This window comes from Eucyclogobius newberryi, unplaced genomic scaffold, assembly GCF_026437365.1.
Source record: "Eucyclogobius newberryi isolate DKJ021-1_F unplaced genomic scaffold, fEucNew1.0.hap1 SCAF_8, whole genome shotgun sequence".
Classification (NCBI taxonomy): Eukaryota; Metazoa; Chordata; class Actinopteri; order Gobiiformes; family Gobiidae; genus Eucyclogobius; species Eucyclogobius newberryi.
The window spans coordinates 31,826,510-31,843,707 of NW_027316500.1; the positions used below are offsets into that span (position 1 = coordinate 31,826,510).

The 17,198-nt window shown below is 49.6% G+C and overlaps 1 protein-coding gene across 2 annotated transcripts in view; it reads right to left on the reverse strand.

The window, feature by feature from the left end:
- Positions 1-1,853: 1,853 nt before the first annotated feature.
- Positions 1,854-17,198, reverse strand: part of xpo1b (exportin 1 (CRM1 homolog, yeast) b) — a 54,204-nt gene continuing 38,859 nt past the window's right edge. For both annotated transcript variants that reach the window (XM_072436466.1, XM_072436467.1), the window contains 8 exons: positions 16,310-16,493; positions 14,546-14,652; positions 12,773-12,967; positions 11,934-12,102; positions 10,988-11,122; positions 7,489-7,648; positions 6,977-7,073; positions 1,854-2,002 (listed from right to left, as the gene is read on the reverse strand). In XM_072436466.1, the coding sequence (XP_072292567.1) occupies positions 1,856-2,002; positions 6,977-7,073; positions 7,489-7,648; positions 10,988-11,122; positions 11,934-12,102; positions 12,773-12,967; positions 14,546-14,652; positions 16,310-16,493 (1,194 nt within the window). In that variant the 3' untranslated portion in view covers positions 1,854-1,855. The remainder of the gene's footprint in view (positions 2,003-6,976; positions 7,074-7,488; positions 7,649-10,987; positions 11,123-11,933; positions 12,103-12,772; positions 12,968-14,545; positions 14,653-16,309; positions 16,494-17,198) is intronic.

Genomic DNA, 17,198 nt, shown 5'->3' on the forward strand with positions numbered 1-17,198 from the left:
TCCATGGAGACGAGCAGGACGTGCCAGGAGGAAAGTGACATGGAGAAGCTTTAAGATCATTTGAGATTTAAAGCTTCCTTTTTTTTTTGTTTAACGATATTGTTCATGTGAAAAGTGTTTATTTTGCTTCAGTTTGTCTGTTAAATTCTATATTTTGTGACGACTGAAATCTAGATTAAAATGTCGAGTTCCAGACGTTTCTGACAAAATCAAGTGAGTTCAACCAAAGCTCGTTATAAAGATGAAACTGTCATAAATACGTCTCTCGCTCTGAAACCGTCATAAACAAACTCCTCTCAGAGGAAAACGAAACATGTCGACGTGCGACACTCACCACAGCCTCCAGGGGGCCCCACAGCCTCCAGGGGACCACACAGCCTCCAGGGGACCACACACACCACAGCCTCCAGGGGGCCCCACAGCCTCCAGGGGGCCCCACAGCCTCCAGGGGACCACACACACCACAGCCTCCAGGGGACCACACACACCACAGCCTCCAGGGGACCACACACACCACAGCCTCCAGGGGACCACACACACCACAGCCTCCAGGGGGCCACACACACCACAGCCTCCAGGGGGCCACACACACCACAGCCTCCAGGGGGCCCCACAGCCTCCAGGGGACCACACACACCACAGCCTCCAGGGGACCACACTCACCACAGCCTCCAGGGGACCACACACACCACAGCCTCCAGGGGACCACACTCACCACAGCCTCCAGGGGACCACACACACCACAGCCTCCAGGGGACCACACACACCACAGCCTCCAGGGGGCCCCACAGCCTCCAGGGGGCCACACACACACCACAGCCTCCAGGGGGCCACACACACCACAGCCTCCAGGGGGCCCCACAGCCTCCAGGGGACCACAAACACCACAGCCTCCAGGGGGCCACACACACCACAGCCTCCAGGGGGCCCCACAGCCTCCAGGGGACCACAAACACCACAGCCTCCAGGGGGCCCCACTCATCCACAGCCACCAGGAGGCGATATGCACTTAGAGCCAGTCTGCACGTGGGCAAAGAGGAAACGAGCTGTAATAACGGGTGTAATAAACGATAAGGCAGTTATTACACATGTATTAATATGTAATAACAGTCATCTCAAATTAATGAAGCGGAACTTTCCTTCTCGGAGAATTCAACTATTCAAACTTTGGCAAAACTTTATTTTAAATGCCCAAAACTCTTGATCAAAGTGATTTTAGTTCCTGATTTTACGATAATAATGTTCGTTTTTGCGCATTTCCAAGAGTCGCACTTTAAACCGCTTTTTTTACAACTTTAACGGACGCGAGTCACAGTTTGGCACAGATGCAGAGCGTTGCCATGGTTCCTGGTCGCCACGCGCAGACCGAGCGTGAAGCCTTCATTCACCGTCCTCACGTTCACATTCAGCGCCGCCTTTTCCTCCGCTACAAAAGCCCCGAAAACGCAGCCGATATTTGTCACAAAAACATGGCTATTATATTTAACATATTTATATATAAACAACATTAAACTGAACATCGCGTGATTAACTTTGTCCTAAGAATAAGAATTAAACTTCATGCAACTGTATGAGCCTAAGACACACGCAAAAAATCTGAAGCTTTTTCGGAAAAATTTACAGAAAATTTCTCATAAAAAATGCGTTAAAAAGCCACAGAGGCATTGGCGTTTGGTCGCACAGGAGCGCCCTCGTGTGGCGCCGCTGTGTAGTGCCACAGGAGCGCCCTCGTGTGGCGCCGCTGTGTAGTGCCACAGGAGCGCCCTCGTGTGGCGCCGCTGTGTAGTGCCACAGGAGCGCCCTCGTGTAGTGCCGCTGTGTTGGAGGGGGGTTTGAGGTTTGGGGTTTGGGGGTTTCAGTCACACATTTCCTCCGGGATCTCGTGCGGGTTCAGGATTCCGGGAACAGACATCTGGATTTTATGTTTCTCTTCTTGGGCCTGACGCAGCGACGCCTCGCGCTCTTCCAAGAACAAGTCTGTCGTGTCTTCGCCAGCGAACTCCTGCAGGACACAAACGACCAAGGTCACTCCCTCACTCCCGACATGTCGCTCCCTCACTCCCGACATGTCGCTCTCTCACTCCCGACATGTCGCTCCCTCACTCCCGACATGTCGCTCCCTCACTCCCGACATGTCCCTCTCTCACTCCCGACATGTCGCTCCCTCACTCCCGACATGTCGCTCCCTCACTCCCGACATGTCCCTCCCTCACTCCCGACATGTCGCTCCCTCACTCCCGACATGTCGCTCCCTCACTCCCGACATGTCCCTCTCTCACTCCCGACATGTCGCTCCCTCACTCCCGACATGTCGCTCCCTCACTCCCGACATGTCCCTCCCTCACTCCCGACATGTCCCTCCCTCACTCCCGACATGTCGCTCCCTCACTCCCGACATGTCGCTCTCTCACTCCCGACATGTCGCTCCCTCACTCCCGACATGTCGCTCCCTCACTCCGACATGTCGCTCCCTCACTCCCGACATGTCCCTCCCTCACTCCCGACATGTCCCTCCCTCACTCCCGACATGTCCCTCCCTCACTCCCGACATGTCCCTCCCTCACTCCCGACATGTCCCTCCCTCACTCCCGACATGTCCCTCTCTCACTCCCGACATGTCCCTCCCTCACTCCGACATGTCGCTCCCTCACTCCCGACATGTCGCTCCCTCACTCCCGACATGTCCCTCCCTCACTCCCGACATGTCCCTCCCTCACTCCCGACATGTCCCTCCCTCACTCCGACATGTCCCTCTCTCACTCCCGACATGTCCCTCTCTCACTCCGACATGTCCCTCCCTCACTCCGACATGTCCCTCCCTCACTCCCGACATGTCGCTCCCTCACTCCGACATGTCGCTCCCTCACTCCCGACATGTCCCTCCCTCACTCCGACATGTCGCTCCCTCACTCCGACATGTCCCTCCCTCACTCCGACATGTCGCTCCCTCACTCCCGACATGTCGCTCCCTCACTCCCGACATGTCCCTCCCTCACTCCGACATGTCGCTCCCTCACTCCCGACATGTCCCTCCCTCACTCCGACATGTCCCTCCCTCACTCCCGACATGTCGCTCTCTCACTCCCGACATGTCCCTCCCTCCCGACATGTCCCTCACTCCGACATGTCGCTCCCTCACTCCCGACATGTCGCTCTCTCACTCCCGACATGTCGCTCTCTCACTCCCGACATGTCGCTCTCTCACTCCCGACATGTCGCTCCCTCACTCCGACATGTCGCTCTCTCACTCCGACATGTCGCTCTCTCACTCCGACATGTCGCTCTCTCACTCCGACATGTCGCTCCCTCACTCCCGACATGTCCCTCCCTCACTCCGACATGTCGCTCTCTCACTCCGACATGTCGCTCTCTCACTCCCGACATGTCGCTCCCTCACTCCGACATGTCGCTCCCTCACTCCCGACATGTCGCTCTCTCACTCCCGACATGTCGCTCTCTCACTCCGACATGTCGCTCTCTCACTCCCGACATGTCGCTCCCTCACTCCGACATGTCGCTCTCTCACTCCCGACATGTCGCTCCCTCACTCCGACATGTCGCTCTCTCACTCCGACATGTCGCTCTCTCACTCCCGACATGTCGCTCTCTCACTCCCGACATGTCCCTCCCTCACTCCCGACATGTCCCTCCCTCACTCCGACATGTCGCTCTCTCACTCCGACATGTCGCTCTCTCACTCCCGACATGTCGCTCCCTCACTCCGACATGTCGCTCTCTCACTCCCGACATGTCGCTCCCTCACTCCGACATGTCGCTCTCTCACTCCGACATGTCGCTCTCTCACTCCGACATGTCGCTCTCTCACTCCGACATGTCGCTCCCTCACTCCGACATGTCGCTCCCTCACTCCGACATGTCGCTCCCTCACTCCGACATGTCGCTCCCTCACTCCGACATGTCCCTCTCTCACTCCGACATGTCCCTCCCTCACTCCGACATGTCCCTCCCTCACTCCCGACATGTCGCTCCCTCACTCCGACATGTCGCTCCCTCACTCCCGACATGTCGCTCCCTCACTCCCGACATGTCCTTCCCTCACTCCGACATGTCGCTCCCTCACTCCCGACATGTCGCTCCCTCACTCCCGACATGTCCCTCACTCCCGACATGTCCCTCCCTCACTCCCGACATGTCCCTCCCTCACTCCGACATGTCGCTCTCTCACTCCGACATGTCGCTCTCTCACTCCCGACATGTCCCTCCCTCCCGACATGTCGCTCTCTCACTCAGACATGTCGCTCCCTCACTCCGACATGTCCCTCTCTCACTCCGACATGTCCCTCTCTCACTCCGACATGTCCCTCTCTCACTCCGACATGTCCCTCTCTCACTCCGACATGTCCCTCTCTCACTCCGACATGTCCCTCTCTCACTCCGACATGTCCCTCCCTCACTCCCGACATGTCGCTCCCTCACTCCGACATGTCGCTCCCTCACTCCCGACATGTCGCTCCCTCACTCCCGACATGTCCCTCCCTCACTCCGACATGTCGCTCCCTCACTCCCGACATGTCCCTCCCTCACTCCGACATGTCGCTCTCTCACTCCGACATGTCGCTCTCTCACTCCGACATGTCGCTCCCTCACTCCGACATGTCGCTCCCTCACTCCGACATGTCCCTCTCTCACTCCGACATGTCCCTCCCTCACTCCCGACATGTCGCTCCCTCACTCCCGACATGTCGCTCCCTCACTCCCGACATGTCCCTCACTCCCGACATGTCCCTCCCTCACTCCGACATGTCGCTCTCTCACTCCGACATGTCGCTCTCTCACTCCCGACATGTCGCTCCCTCACTCCGACATGTCGCTCTCTCACTCCCGACATGTCGCTCCCTCACTCCGACATGTCGCTCTCTCACTCCGACATGTCGCTCTCTCACTCCCGACATGTCGCTCCCTCACTCCCGACATGTCCCTCACTCCCGACATGTCCCTCCCTCACTCCGACATGTCGCTCTCTCACTCCGACATGTCGCTCTCTCACTCCCGACATGTCGCTCCCTCACTCCGACATGTCGCTCTCTCACTCCCGACATGTCGCTCCCTCACTCCGACATGTCGCTCTCTCACTCCGACATGTCGCTCTCTCACTCCGACATGTCGCTCTCTCACTCCCGACATGTCGCTCCCTCACTCCGACATGTCGCTCTCTCACTCCCGACATGTCCCTCCCTCACTCCGACATGTCGCTCTCTCACTCCCGACATGTCGCTCCCTCACTCCCGACATGTCGCTCCCTCACTCCGACATGTCGCTCTCTCACTCCCGACATGTCGCTCCCTCACTCCGACATGTCGCTCTCTCACTCCCGACATGTCGCTCTCTCACTCCGACATGTCGCTCTCTCACTCCGACATGTCGCTCTCTCACTCCCGACATGTCGCTCCCTCACTCCGACATGTCGCTCTCTCACTCCCGACATGTCGCTCCCTCACTCCGACATGTCGCTCTCTCACTCCGACATGTCGCTCTCTCACTCCGACATGTCGCTCCCTCACTCCCGACATGTCGCTCTCTCACTCCGACATGTCGCTCCCTCACTCCGACATGTCGCTCCCTCACTCCGACATGTCGCTCCCTCACTCCCGACATGTCCCTCCCTCACTCCCGACATGTCCCTCCCTCACTCCCGACATGTCGCTCCCTCACTCCCGACATGTCCCTCCCTCACTCCCGACATGTCGCTCCCTCACTCCGACATGTCGCTCCCTCACTCCGACATGTCGCTCCCTCACTCCGACATGTCGCTCCCTCACTCCGACATGTCGCTCCCTCACTCCGACATGTCGCTCCCTCACTCCGACATGTCGCTCCCTCACTCCGACATGTCACTCTCTCACTCCGACATGTCACTCTCTCACTCCGACATGTCACTCTCTCACTCCGACATGTCACTCTCTCACTCCGACATGTCACTCTCTCACTCCGACATGTCACTCTCTCACTCCGACATGTCTCACTTTCACTCTGAGATTTGATGTAAAGGATTTGTCTAAACGTCCTGCAGTTTGACCAGTGTCCTGCAGCTGTTGGACCTAGAGTGCATCATGTGACCTTCATGTGACCTCAAATGGCCGGTGATCGATGGATTTCTACATTTTCACAACGTGAACTAGCTCCGGCTCCACTCTCCCCACACTCACGCCCTGCCCTACACCTGCCCTCGCTCTGGCTCCACTACAGCTCCGCCCTTGTCCCGCCCCTGGCTCACACTCACGCCCTGCCCCACACCTGCCCTCGCTCTGGCTCCACTACAGCTCCGCCCTTGGCATGCCCCTGGCTCACACTCACGCCCCATGCCTTGCCCCTCCCTGCTTTTGGCACCAATGGGCACAGGCCACTGACACCCACACGACGCAGTCTCATGTTCATCTCCGGATGTGAAGAGAAAAGTGAGACATGAGCCATTTTTCATCAAGTGTTTGGACAGAAATAGCACTGGGTTTGATTACGTTCTCTCCAGTTCCAGTGCCCTCATAACCTCAGGGTCACTCGTGGTCACTCGGAGTCACAGCTAATATTAGACACACTGGCCAGTTATTACTCATGATCCTCTGCAGCTGAACTGATAAACGCCTGGATACGGACCGAGGAGGCTTAGGGCCTGGCTTAGGGCCTGGCTTAGGGCCTGGCTTAGGGCCTGGCTTAGGGCCTGGCTTAGGGCCTGGCTTAGGGCCTGGCTTAGGGCCTGGCTTAGGGCCTGGCTTAGGGCCTGGCTTAGGGCCTGGCTTAGTCCTAATTTAATCTGGTTTTAGTCTTGGTTTGGTCTCCGTGTCGGGCCCTCCGTGTCGGGCCCTCCGTGTCGGGCCCTCCGTGTCGGGCCCTCCGTGTCGGGCCCCCCTCGTCGGTCCCCCCTCGTCGGTCCCCCCTCGTCGGTCCCCCCTCGTCGGTCCCCCCTCGTCGGTCCCCCCTTGTCGGTCCCCCCCGTGTCAGGCCCCCGTGTCAGGCTCACCTTGATCTGGACCAGGAAGTCTCTGAGATGCTCTTTGAAGGCTGGAATGTCCTGGTTGAGGCTGAAGAGTCCGGTCACAAACACCTTGACCTGAGCACTGACCAGGACAAAGAGAAAAGACTTTATTAAACACACAAAGGTTCAAACCTCTTCATCCTCTGGTGTTTTTACCATATTTTTACACAAATGTTTTCTCTCCAAACAAATATTCTGTCTCTGATCTCATCGCTATGACAACGCCAGAGTTTCCATGGAGAAGTTGGAAATATTTCTCACATTTACGCATTAATTACGTAGTTCTAGAACAGTCCTGAGTATGATTGTGGCCCGTCTCGGTCCAGAGGTCAGTTCTACTAAAGAGTCTCCAGGGGCGGTCAGAATGGGGGGTCTCGGGGTCAGCCCCCCCGAAATGGTTGATAGAACAAATCACATTTACAATCGTTGCAACGGTCAGGGAAGACTGATTCAGTCCCGGTCCAGTCGAGTCCCGGTCCAGAGCTCTAAACACTCACTCTTGCAGGTGGGGGAAGGCGGTCTTGAGCAGGTTGGCCACATATTCCTGGATGAAGCTTTGGTTGTTCGAGGCTGAAGTCGGGTTCAGAGTCGTCGTGATCTTTCCTTCCTCCACCAGGTTGAACATGTACGCCAAGATGGACGCGTGCATCGTGAGACCTGAGACCAGACCAGTGTGTCAGCTTTGGACGAGGAATCACTCAAAAACACTTGATGTGTCAGACCGGTTTATGGGATGTATTTCAGTGGCACATTTCAATGCTAGTTTCAGTTCGCAGTCATGTATTCGCAGTTGTTCATTCGCAGTCGTGTATTCGCGGTTGTGTATGTCGTGTATTTGCAGTCGTGTATGTCGTGTATTTGCGGTTGTGTATGTTGTGTATTCGCAGTTGTGTATTTGTGTATTCGCAGTCGTGTATTCGCAGTTGTTCATTCGCAGTCGTGTATTCGCGGTTGTGTATGTCGTGTATTCGCAGTCGTGTATGTCGTGTATTTGCGGTTGTGTATGTTGTGTATTCGCAGTCGTGTATTCGCAGTTGTTCATTCGCAGTTGTGTATTCGCGGTTGTGTATGTTGTGTATTCGCAGTCTTGTATGTCGTGTATTCGCGGTTGTGTATGTCGTGTATTCGCAGTCTTGTATGTCGTGTATTCGCAGTCGTGTATTTGTGTATTCGCAGTCACATATTCTTGTATTCGCAGTCGTGCATTCGCAGTCGTACATTCGAAGTCGTGCTTCGCAGTCGTGTATTCGCAGCCGTGCATTTGTGTATTCGCAGTCGTACATTTGTGTATTTGCAGTAGTGTATGTTGTTTAGTAGAAAAAGCTTCAGTTGTAGTCATCTGGACTCAGTTAAAAAAAATAGACGTTTCGACTCTCATCCAAGAGTCATTGTCAATAAAAGAATTTAGATCGAGAACTCCGATATTAATACTGTTCTGTGGTAAGACCCGCCCATTGGGAGGAGCCTTCCTGAAGTAGAAAGAGTTGTGAGTTGAGAATTGACAATGACTCTTGGATGAGAGTCGAAACGTCTATTTTTTCAAACTGAGTCCAGATGACTACAGCTTTTTCTACTATGGAACACGCCTGGACGAATGAGGGATTACACCGACATAGTGTATGTTGTGCATTCACAGTCGTGTATTCGCAGTCGTGTATTCGCAGTCGTGTATGTTGTGTATTTGCAGTCGTGCAGTCGTGTATTCACAGTCGTGTATTCGCAGTAGTTTATGTTGTGCATTCGCAGTAGTGTATGTTGTGCATTCGCAGTCGTGCAGTCGTGTATTCACAGTCGTGTATTCGCAGTCGTGCAGTTGTGTATTCGCAGTCGTGTATTCGTAGTCGTGTATTCGCAGTCGTGTATTCGTAGTCGTGCAGTCGCAGTTGTGTATTCGCAGTCGTGTATTTGTGTATTCGCAGTCGTGCAGTTGTGTATTCGCAGTAGTGTATGTTGTGCATTCGCAGTAGTGTATGTTGTGCATTCGCAGTAGTGTATGTTGTGCATTCGCAGTCGTGCAGTCGTGTATTCGCAGTCGTGCAGTCGCAGTTGTGTATTCGCAGTAGTGTATGTTGTGCATTCGCAGTCGTGTATTTGTGCATTCGCAGTAGTGTATGTTGTGCATTCGCAGTAGTGTATGTTGTGCATTCGCAGTAGTGTATGTTGTGCATTCGCAGTAGTGTATGTTGTGCATTCGCAGTAGTGTATGTTGTGCATTCGCAGTAGTGTATGTTGTGCATTCGCAGTCGTGCAGTCGTGTATTCGCAGTCGTGCAGTCGCAGTTGTGTATTCGCAGTAGTGTATGTTGTGCATTCGCAGTCGTGTATTTGTGCATTCGCAGTAGTGTATGTTGTGCATTCGCAGTAGTGTATGTTGTGCATTCACAGTAGTGTATGTTGTGCATTCGCAGTAGTGTATGTTGTGCATTCGCAGTCGTGCAGTCGCAGTTGTGTATTTGCAGTAGTGTATGTTGTGCATTCGCAGTAGTGTATGTTGTGCATTCGCAGTCGTGCAGTCGTGTATTCGCAGTCGTGCAGTCGCAGTTGTGTATTCGCAGTAGTGTATGTTGTGCATTCGCAGTCGTGTATTTGTGCATTCGCAGTAGTGTATGTTGTGCATTCGCAGTAGTGTATGTTGTGCATTCGCAGTAGTGTATGTTGTGCATTCGCAGTAGTGTATGTTGTGCATTCGCAGTAGTGTATGTTGTGCATTCGCAGTAGTGTATGTTGTGCATTCGCAGTCGTGCAGTCGTGTATTCGCAGTCGTGCAGTCGCAGTTGTGTATTCGCAGTCGTATATTTGTGTATTTGCAGTCATGTATGTTGCGCATTCGCAGTCGTGCAGTCGTGTATTCGCAGTCGTGTATTCGCAGTCGTGTATTTGTGTATTTGCAGTCGTATATTTGTGTATTTGCAGTCGTGTATGTTGTGCATTCGCAGTCGTGTATTCGCAGTTGTGTATTCGCAGTCGTGTATGTTGTGTATTCACAGTCGTGTATTTGTGTATTTGTGTATTTGCAGTAGTATATGTTGTGTATTCACAGTCGTCTCTGGCTCTGTGATGGACGGAGCTTTGAGCGGCTCCAGTTTCACTGCAGAATCTCATTGATGCTTCGGCCTCGTTTCAAAATAAACGCTCTAAATTTATCTCGCACGTGGCTCATTCATAACTCTGACTGCTCCAGTTCAGACCAGGATTCTGAGCTCATTGTGAAGGTATTTTAGTGATTGTTGCAGTATTTCATCCAAGAAAAGGCAAAAGTACTATATTTTGAACGTAATTTAAATAAAGTTAAAGTTACGATTTAGTCGATTAATAATCCAGTAATTATTTGATTGGGATTTGAAAGATTTTAAAAAGAGAACGTCAGGAGTGATTTGATTTGAGATTTGGGAGAAAATTCAGTTTTAAGATGCCTTTTTTACAGATGAAAATATTTAAACCAGTGGTGTCTCAAGTCTCCTAAATTGCGTACTAAAGTACCTAAATAAATCTGTTAAGTGTATATTGTCAATGTTTACTGTAAAATCCTCTTGTTTTCATGATTTATAATGATATTTATCTCTAAAATCATCCTGTAAATGTACTTATTCTACTCATCTTAACGTTCCGAGGTCCCTTTTCTGCCATGAACATGTTATTGCGTTAGCTGAAAATACTTAACATCTGAACATTTTAATGTTAGTTTTGTCCTTCTTATGGACACTTATTGGGACGCAACATTATTGTGATGATTAATTAGTAAAATGTTGTGATTTTTGAATTGCCAAAAGTCTCAAATTACAAGCTTCTTTGCTTAAATGTATTGTTGTTTTTGTAGCAACAGCCAAAAACAACAGAAGGAACTACATAGACCATGATGCTTTGCTGTGTTTAGGTGCAAACAACAGTCTTTGAAATATGACAGAAATGAATCGAACCAAAGTCCGACATTCAAAAAGGAAATATTAGCATCTTAAATATCACAATAAATGGAATGGATTCCGAGTCTGGATCTGACCTGCCGTGTGCGACGTGTCGGTGACCACGGAGAAAATGTGCTGCAGGACGTCGCAGAAGTACGTCTGGTAAAAGCTCTGGGCCGCCGTCTCCTCCTGAGCCACGTTCTGCAGCATCGTGTACAGGATCTGGAGACCTGGAACGCAGGGACGCACATGTTAGCGGTGACGCGGGCTAGCAAGGACGCGGGCTAGTAAGGACGCGGGCTAGCAAGGACACACGCGTTACCAAGGACACAAGCATTTAACCAAAAAGAAGAATAAAACGGAATTATTGAGCTTCTCTCTGCAAAATGCATTTGGATCGAGAATTCACGTTCTAGACTTTGACGCAGACGGTAGACAAATCCTCGAAAGCTCTAGGTTGTGGAAGAATGATCCTAAATGCAAACGACAAGACATGAAACCGTCTGATCAGTTTGGGCTTGGCTCCACAAACTTCTAATCTTGTAGTTTAAGTTCGAAAAAATCACGTATTTGGAGTCGATGTTTGACTTTCTGAGGCGAAAGAGTCACTTTGTTTATTTGAGCCGACAGAGAAGACGTTGAGCTTTGAGCCAGTTCTCGTTTCATGTGGACAGGCCCAGTGATTACAGAGGTATTTACTGTTTTATTATCAATTAGTGTCTGAATTGACACTTTTTGCCTCGAAAATGCTCCATCTCGCCCCTTAAACTGGGCCCGAGACAGAAACCAACAACAGAATCAGTTTAATATTGAAGTAGAACACTTTGCAGCAGCTCGAGTCTGATTCATATTTATTATTTTAAGTCTCGTCTGTATTTTACTTGTGGAACTGATTTTGAATTAAAATCTGTTTTTCAACAAAGTGACAAAGTGCAGTTTTTATTATTTTTGATTGGAACTAAACATATAAACCTTTCAGAATCCCCCCGGCAACGCCAGAAAGATCAAAAAGCATGTAGTGTTACTGTGAGAGCGGCTCACCGGTGTCTGCCACGTTCCTCATGGTGTGTTTGAAGGCCCAGATGATGGAGTCCAGCACCAGCTTGAACTGAGCCGGGGGAATGGCCAGGAAGGCGGGGAAACAGTGCGAGTTGACGGCCTGAAGCAGGTAAAAGAAGTGTGTCCTGTGCTCCGGGAACTCCTCGAAGTTCTGCCACCAGAGAGAAAGACTTTAGGTTTAGGTGTTCATAAAAGTCACGATGCAAACGGCCCGGAGATACGAGAAGGTTTGCCCGGAGATACGAGAAGGTTTGCCCGGAGATATCAGGAATGTGCTTAAAAAGTATAGCACCAAATATGAAAAAACAGACCAGAAAATGCAGAAATATCACACTTTGGAGATTACATTCGCTTACACCTCCTTCAGTTCTAGTATTGACTTCATTTAGAGTACTTTTTAGTTTAGATTAGTCAAAACAACTGTAACAATGTTGTTTTTCTATTAAAACTTGGTTTAGCCCCAATTTAGAGCTGAAATAGTATACAATAATTTAGATCTGGTGGTTCCTTTTCTTTGGTGAGACCCACTGCACTAGACGTTTCAATCTCTTTTTTCAACTCTGCGTTCTGGTTTAGAGTCGTGTGGTTTGTCAGATTAAACTCTGCGTTCTGGTTTAGAGTCGTGTGGTTTGTCAGATTAAACTCTGCGTTCTGGTTTAGAGTCGTGTGGTTTGTCAGATTAAACTCTGCGTTCTGGTTTAGAGTCGTGTGGTTTGTCAGATTAAACTCTGCGTTCTGGTTTAGAGTCGTGTGGTTTGTCAGATTAAACTCTGCGTTCTCGTTTAGAGTCTCCTTTAGAGTCTGGTTCTCGTTGATCGTACCTTGTTGATCATGTTGAGCGTGCACTCGAACACGGCGTCAAAGATCTGCGGTATCTCTGAGGTGATGTGTCCGCACAGTTTGTTTACGATGGTTGCCATGGTGCTCAGGACCTCGGGCTCTCGCGCCGCCGGGACGTTCCTCTGGTAGTCGATGAGCACCGCGTCCAGCAACGGCGGCACGAAGTTCTCCCCGACCTGGAACGCAATGGGAAGAGGTTCGATTATAATGACGACCTTTGAAACAGATTTGAAAACATCTGAAATAGTTTATTTGACAGTTTGATTTAATAATGCCACAGTCTTTGCCCCGAAGGTCTTTCCGTTTGTGTTTCAGAGTCAAACGATGTTATTAGGTGTAAACACGGCCAGCAGGAATCATCTTCCACCTTTCATTCATGTTGATCGTATTTCAGATGAACAAAGGTCAGTGATGATGTGTGATTTGGTCATAAAAAAGCGTGCGGTGACTCAAAACGGTTTAAAAGCGTTGGATTTATCGATGCACAGAGCCCGTCTTTACTCGACCTGGGCCATATCAGACGGACCGAAAATCTATTCAATTTTCTTCCATCTTTTGAAAACATAAACTGGTGGACTCGATTGACAAACATATCAAAATGACAATATTAAGCCTGACTGCGCTCATTAACGGTGAGAAATATGTTTTTTACTTTCTGTAGCTTCGATTTATAACGACAAGAAGCACGAGAGGAAAAGAAGACCAACCGACCTTTCCTGAACAAAAGGTGCAAATGAAATCGAGCGAGGAAAGAACGAGACTCAAATTGTGCTTATTTAAGTAAACACTCGACACGAGGACACAATATATCACAATATGCGCACTCCCCCCGTGCACATGCCACTCTCCCGTGTGGACTGATACAACACACACGTGTGTTTGTTTATTAGCCCGATGGATCGCATCGCTCGTCTCCCGTAGATTTCCGTCTCTTCTGAGCCAGGTCGAACAGTCTTTCGCCGTCCTAATTTTGTCCCGTACACTGAGGGAACTATATTATGATAGATCCATGCGCTTAGACACAGGGAAATGTGCTGCTCTCCTGGGGACGAGCCGCACACGGCTGCAGGTGAGCAGTAGGTGAGTTCTATGATTGCTACGTGGCAGGACTAATCGGCAGTCCACGCCACGAGGAAATGAGACTCAGATTTGGGCCAAAAAAATCGTCCATTACGCCTTTAAATAAACTCTGCGGACATGAGGTCACGACACAAAGTCACAACACAAGGTCACGACACAAGGTCACACAGAGCACGCACTCGCCGATTTTGGGAAGCGTTTGTTGAAAGCGGAGAACGTCTAGTACTGAAGACAAACACATAAGCTCTTATTTGGCGCCAAAATAAAACAAAACAACAAAAACGAGTGCGGCTTGAACCTGCTCACGAAGGCCAGCAGAGGGCGTTGTGTTCGCTGGAGGTTAAGAGCCCGTTTCTAAAGCGCAAGACTCGTCATTGGCCTAGAGACGTGAGGAGTGTCGCGGTAAACCGTCGCTTACGAGGAACGCCGCGAGGGCCACGCCTCCTGAACTCCAAAGAAGCGGATCTGGCAACAACAACAAAAATCTTTGCCAGGCTTTATGTTCGAATATCATAAATCTCTCCGTCTCCACGGATACGAGGCAAAGATGATCAGATAAAATATCGCTTTTACTGAGAACACTATCATTCTTAACCATAAAAACAACAGACATGAAGGACTAGTACGGTCTAAACCAGGCGTACGACGAGACCAGCGAGACCCCGCCCCCTCACCATCTGCGGGTCGTTGGAGCGGCTGACCCATCCGGAGATTAGTTTGAGCGTTTCCCGCTTGACCGTCCTCATGCTGCGGATCAGAGGCTGCTTGGTCACCGCCTCGCCTGCAGAAAAGAGGAGGGAACATGTTTGAGGCTTACTTCAATAGACCCTTTAGACACAAGGAAAATGTGGACAATCCAAACTGAACGGGGCCAAAACAAGGACAAATAAGTAATAAATAAACAGTCAACTAGTCAAAGATGATTTCTGTTGTGCAGTGAGACTTTGACACATTTAAACCAAATAAAGGTTGAAATATGTGAGAATATGGATGAATAAAGTGTATTATGCAAATTGGAATTGTGTGGAGCTGATGTTGTGACACAGCGGGAACAACCCTGAAGGCGGGGCCAATTAGACTGTTACTAACCCTGCACCTTTGACCTCTACGAACACGCTCTGAAAAGCATGGGACTCTTGCAATGGTTCACGCGGAAACAGGCCAAATGTTTATTCATGTGTCTGAAGTGACGTCACACACTCTACCACCATCTGCAGGACAAACGCTGCATGTTCACTGTGTTGTTTCTCTTCTGCCACGCCCCCAAAGACCCCATTTGTCCAGAACTGTGTGACTGTGGTCAGGAGGGGCCAGTGGACTTACAGAGGTCACTCCAGACTGAGCCGTTTGTTTCAGGTCGTTAGCAGCTAATGCTAATGCTAGGGGCTATGCTAATATACGTTAGCCTACTTGCAGACAGTTTTGAGGAGCCTCCTGTCCAACTGTCCGGGTGTAATATTGTAGGATCAGACACAAAACTTTGAGGGCGTGTCCGGTGCAGAGGGGCGTGTCCATGAATGTTGGGTGTTGTTGCAGATGTTGCAACTCGGACGTTTTAAACTCTGCAGCAGCTGTGGTCCTTGAGACAGACGCAGAGATGAGTCATCGTGACATTTCAAGCACGTCTCAAAAAACGCTCGTTCAAAAAGCTGAATCCGCACGTTCAAAAAGCCTCAAGGATTTATCAGTTAATTAGTAAATGCATTTCCCTTCGACTATAAGCTTTAGAACTAATAAGATGAAGTACAGTCTGCACTTTTAATAGTCTTAATGAAGCAATCTATTGTTTATTCAAAAAGATTCAGGCTTAGTAACAGTTTAATATCCTTACTCCTTCATTAAGTAGTTACAAAGCCTGGTTCATTCTTAATTAACCATTCGTTTTAAGGTCATTTTCATCCAATATTAAGGAAAAATTTAAATGTCACATCTGAAGTTTTCATTTGTAGAAATTATAGTCATAATAATACAGTAGTTTCCGGACTATAATTCGCACCTTTTTTCATAGTTTTGGCCGGGGTGCGACTTATCACATATAAGTCACTCCGCAGTATAAGTATAAATATGAGTATATTATGTATTATTTTCACACTTGCACGGAGTGAAGTTGTACTGGAGTATGCATTTCATACTCCAGTGCAACTTATATATGTTTTTTCTTCTCTATTATGCAATTTTTGGCTTGTGCAACTTATACTCCAGAAAATACGGTTAAAGATAAGGATAAAATTGCAGAATATTGGAGGTATGAACAATCAGAATATTCCCGGTCATAAAAACTATTAAAAAAGGTTGCACAAAGAGCAGATTCAAATGGGAATATTGTGGCGTAATCTCTCAAATACAGTATAAAAGTGACATTTCTACAGTTTTGTGCTGGAATAGTGGAATCGTAAACGTTTGCCGGGTCGGGTCTGGTTCAGCGGCGTCCCCCTCACCGTTGGTCTGGATGGCGGCGGAGATGTTCTCGCTCAGGCACTTGTACACGTTGAGCATGTCGAGGTAAATGCGCCCGAGCTGGATGACAAACGGGTGCCCCACGGCTTTGCAGGCGCGGACGTTTGTCTTCAGGATGGAGCCCAGCTGCTTCACCGTCTCCGCGTCCTTCAAGATGTCCACGTTCTGAGGAGGAAACACACGGGCGGGGTCAAGTCACAGCATCCGCAGAGTTAAATATATCATCATTAAACGTATCATAGTTATATCATAATTAAATGTATCATAGTTAAATATATTATAATTAAATGTATCATAGTTAAATATATCATAATTAAATGTATCATAATTAAATGTATCATAATTAAATGAACCATAGCAAGGTTCAGAATAAGCGGTATCGCATCGCAAAATGCGACGCAATTTCTCTCAAATGCGATGAGTTCGTCAGAAAAAAGTGCTTTTGTATCGCAGCTTTTGCGATACAAAAATATGTGTTCAATTGTATAACCAAAGCGCCTAAAAAGCACCGATCACTCGTCAATCGATCGTCAATAACAGCATGACACACTTGACGGGTCCCGCTGCTGTCACAGATCGCGCGTACGAAAACTGCTGAGCTGGAGGAGCCGCCGGGAGCGCGCGGCGGCGATGAGTCGCTTTATGAGCGCCGCGTCTCGCTGATCTCACGTAGTTGTGTGTTACACATAACTATGTGTAACATGTAGTTATTGTGTATTAGTTATTGTCGTGAGATCAGTGAGATCTAGTAAAACCCCTCGTCGCCTCCGCGCGCTCCCGTTTTCACCCCGAGAACACTGAGGATGTGGAATTCAAAGGGTCAAACTCACTCATGTCCAGGACAAAACCAAAACGTGTTGTGTGTGTAAG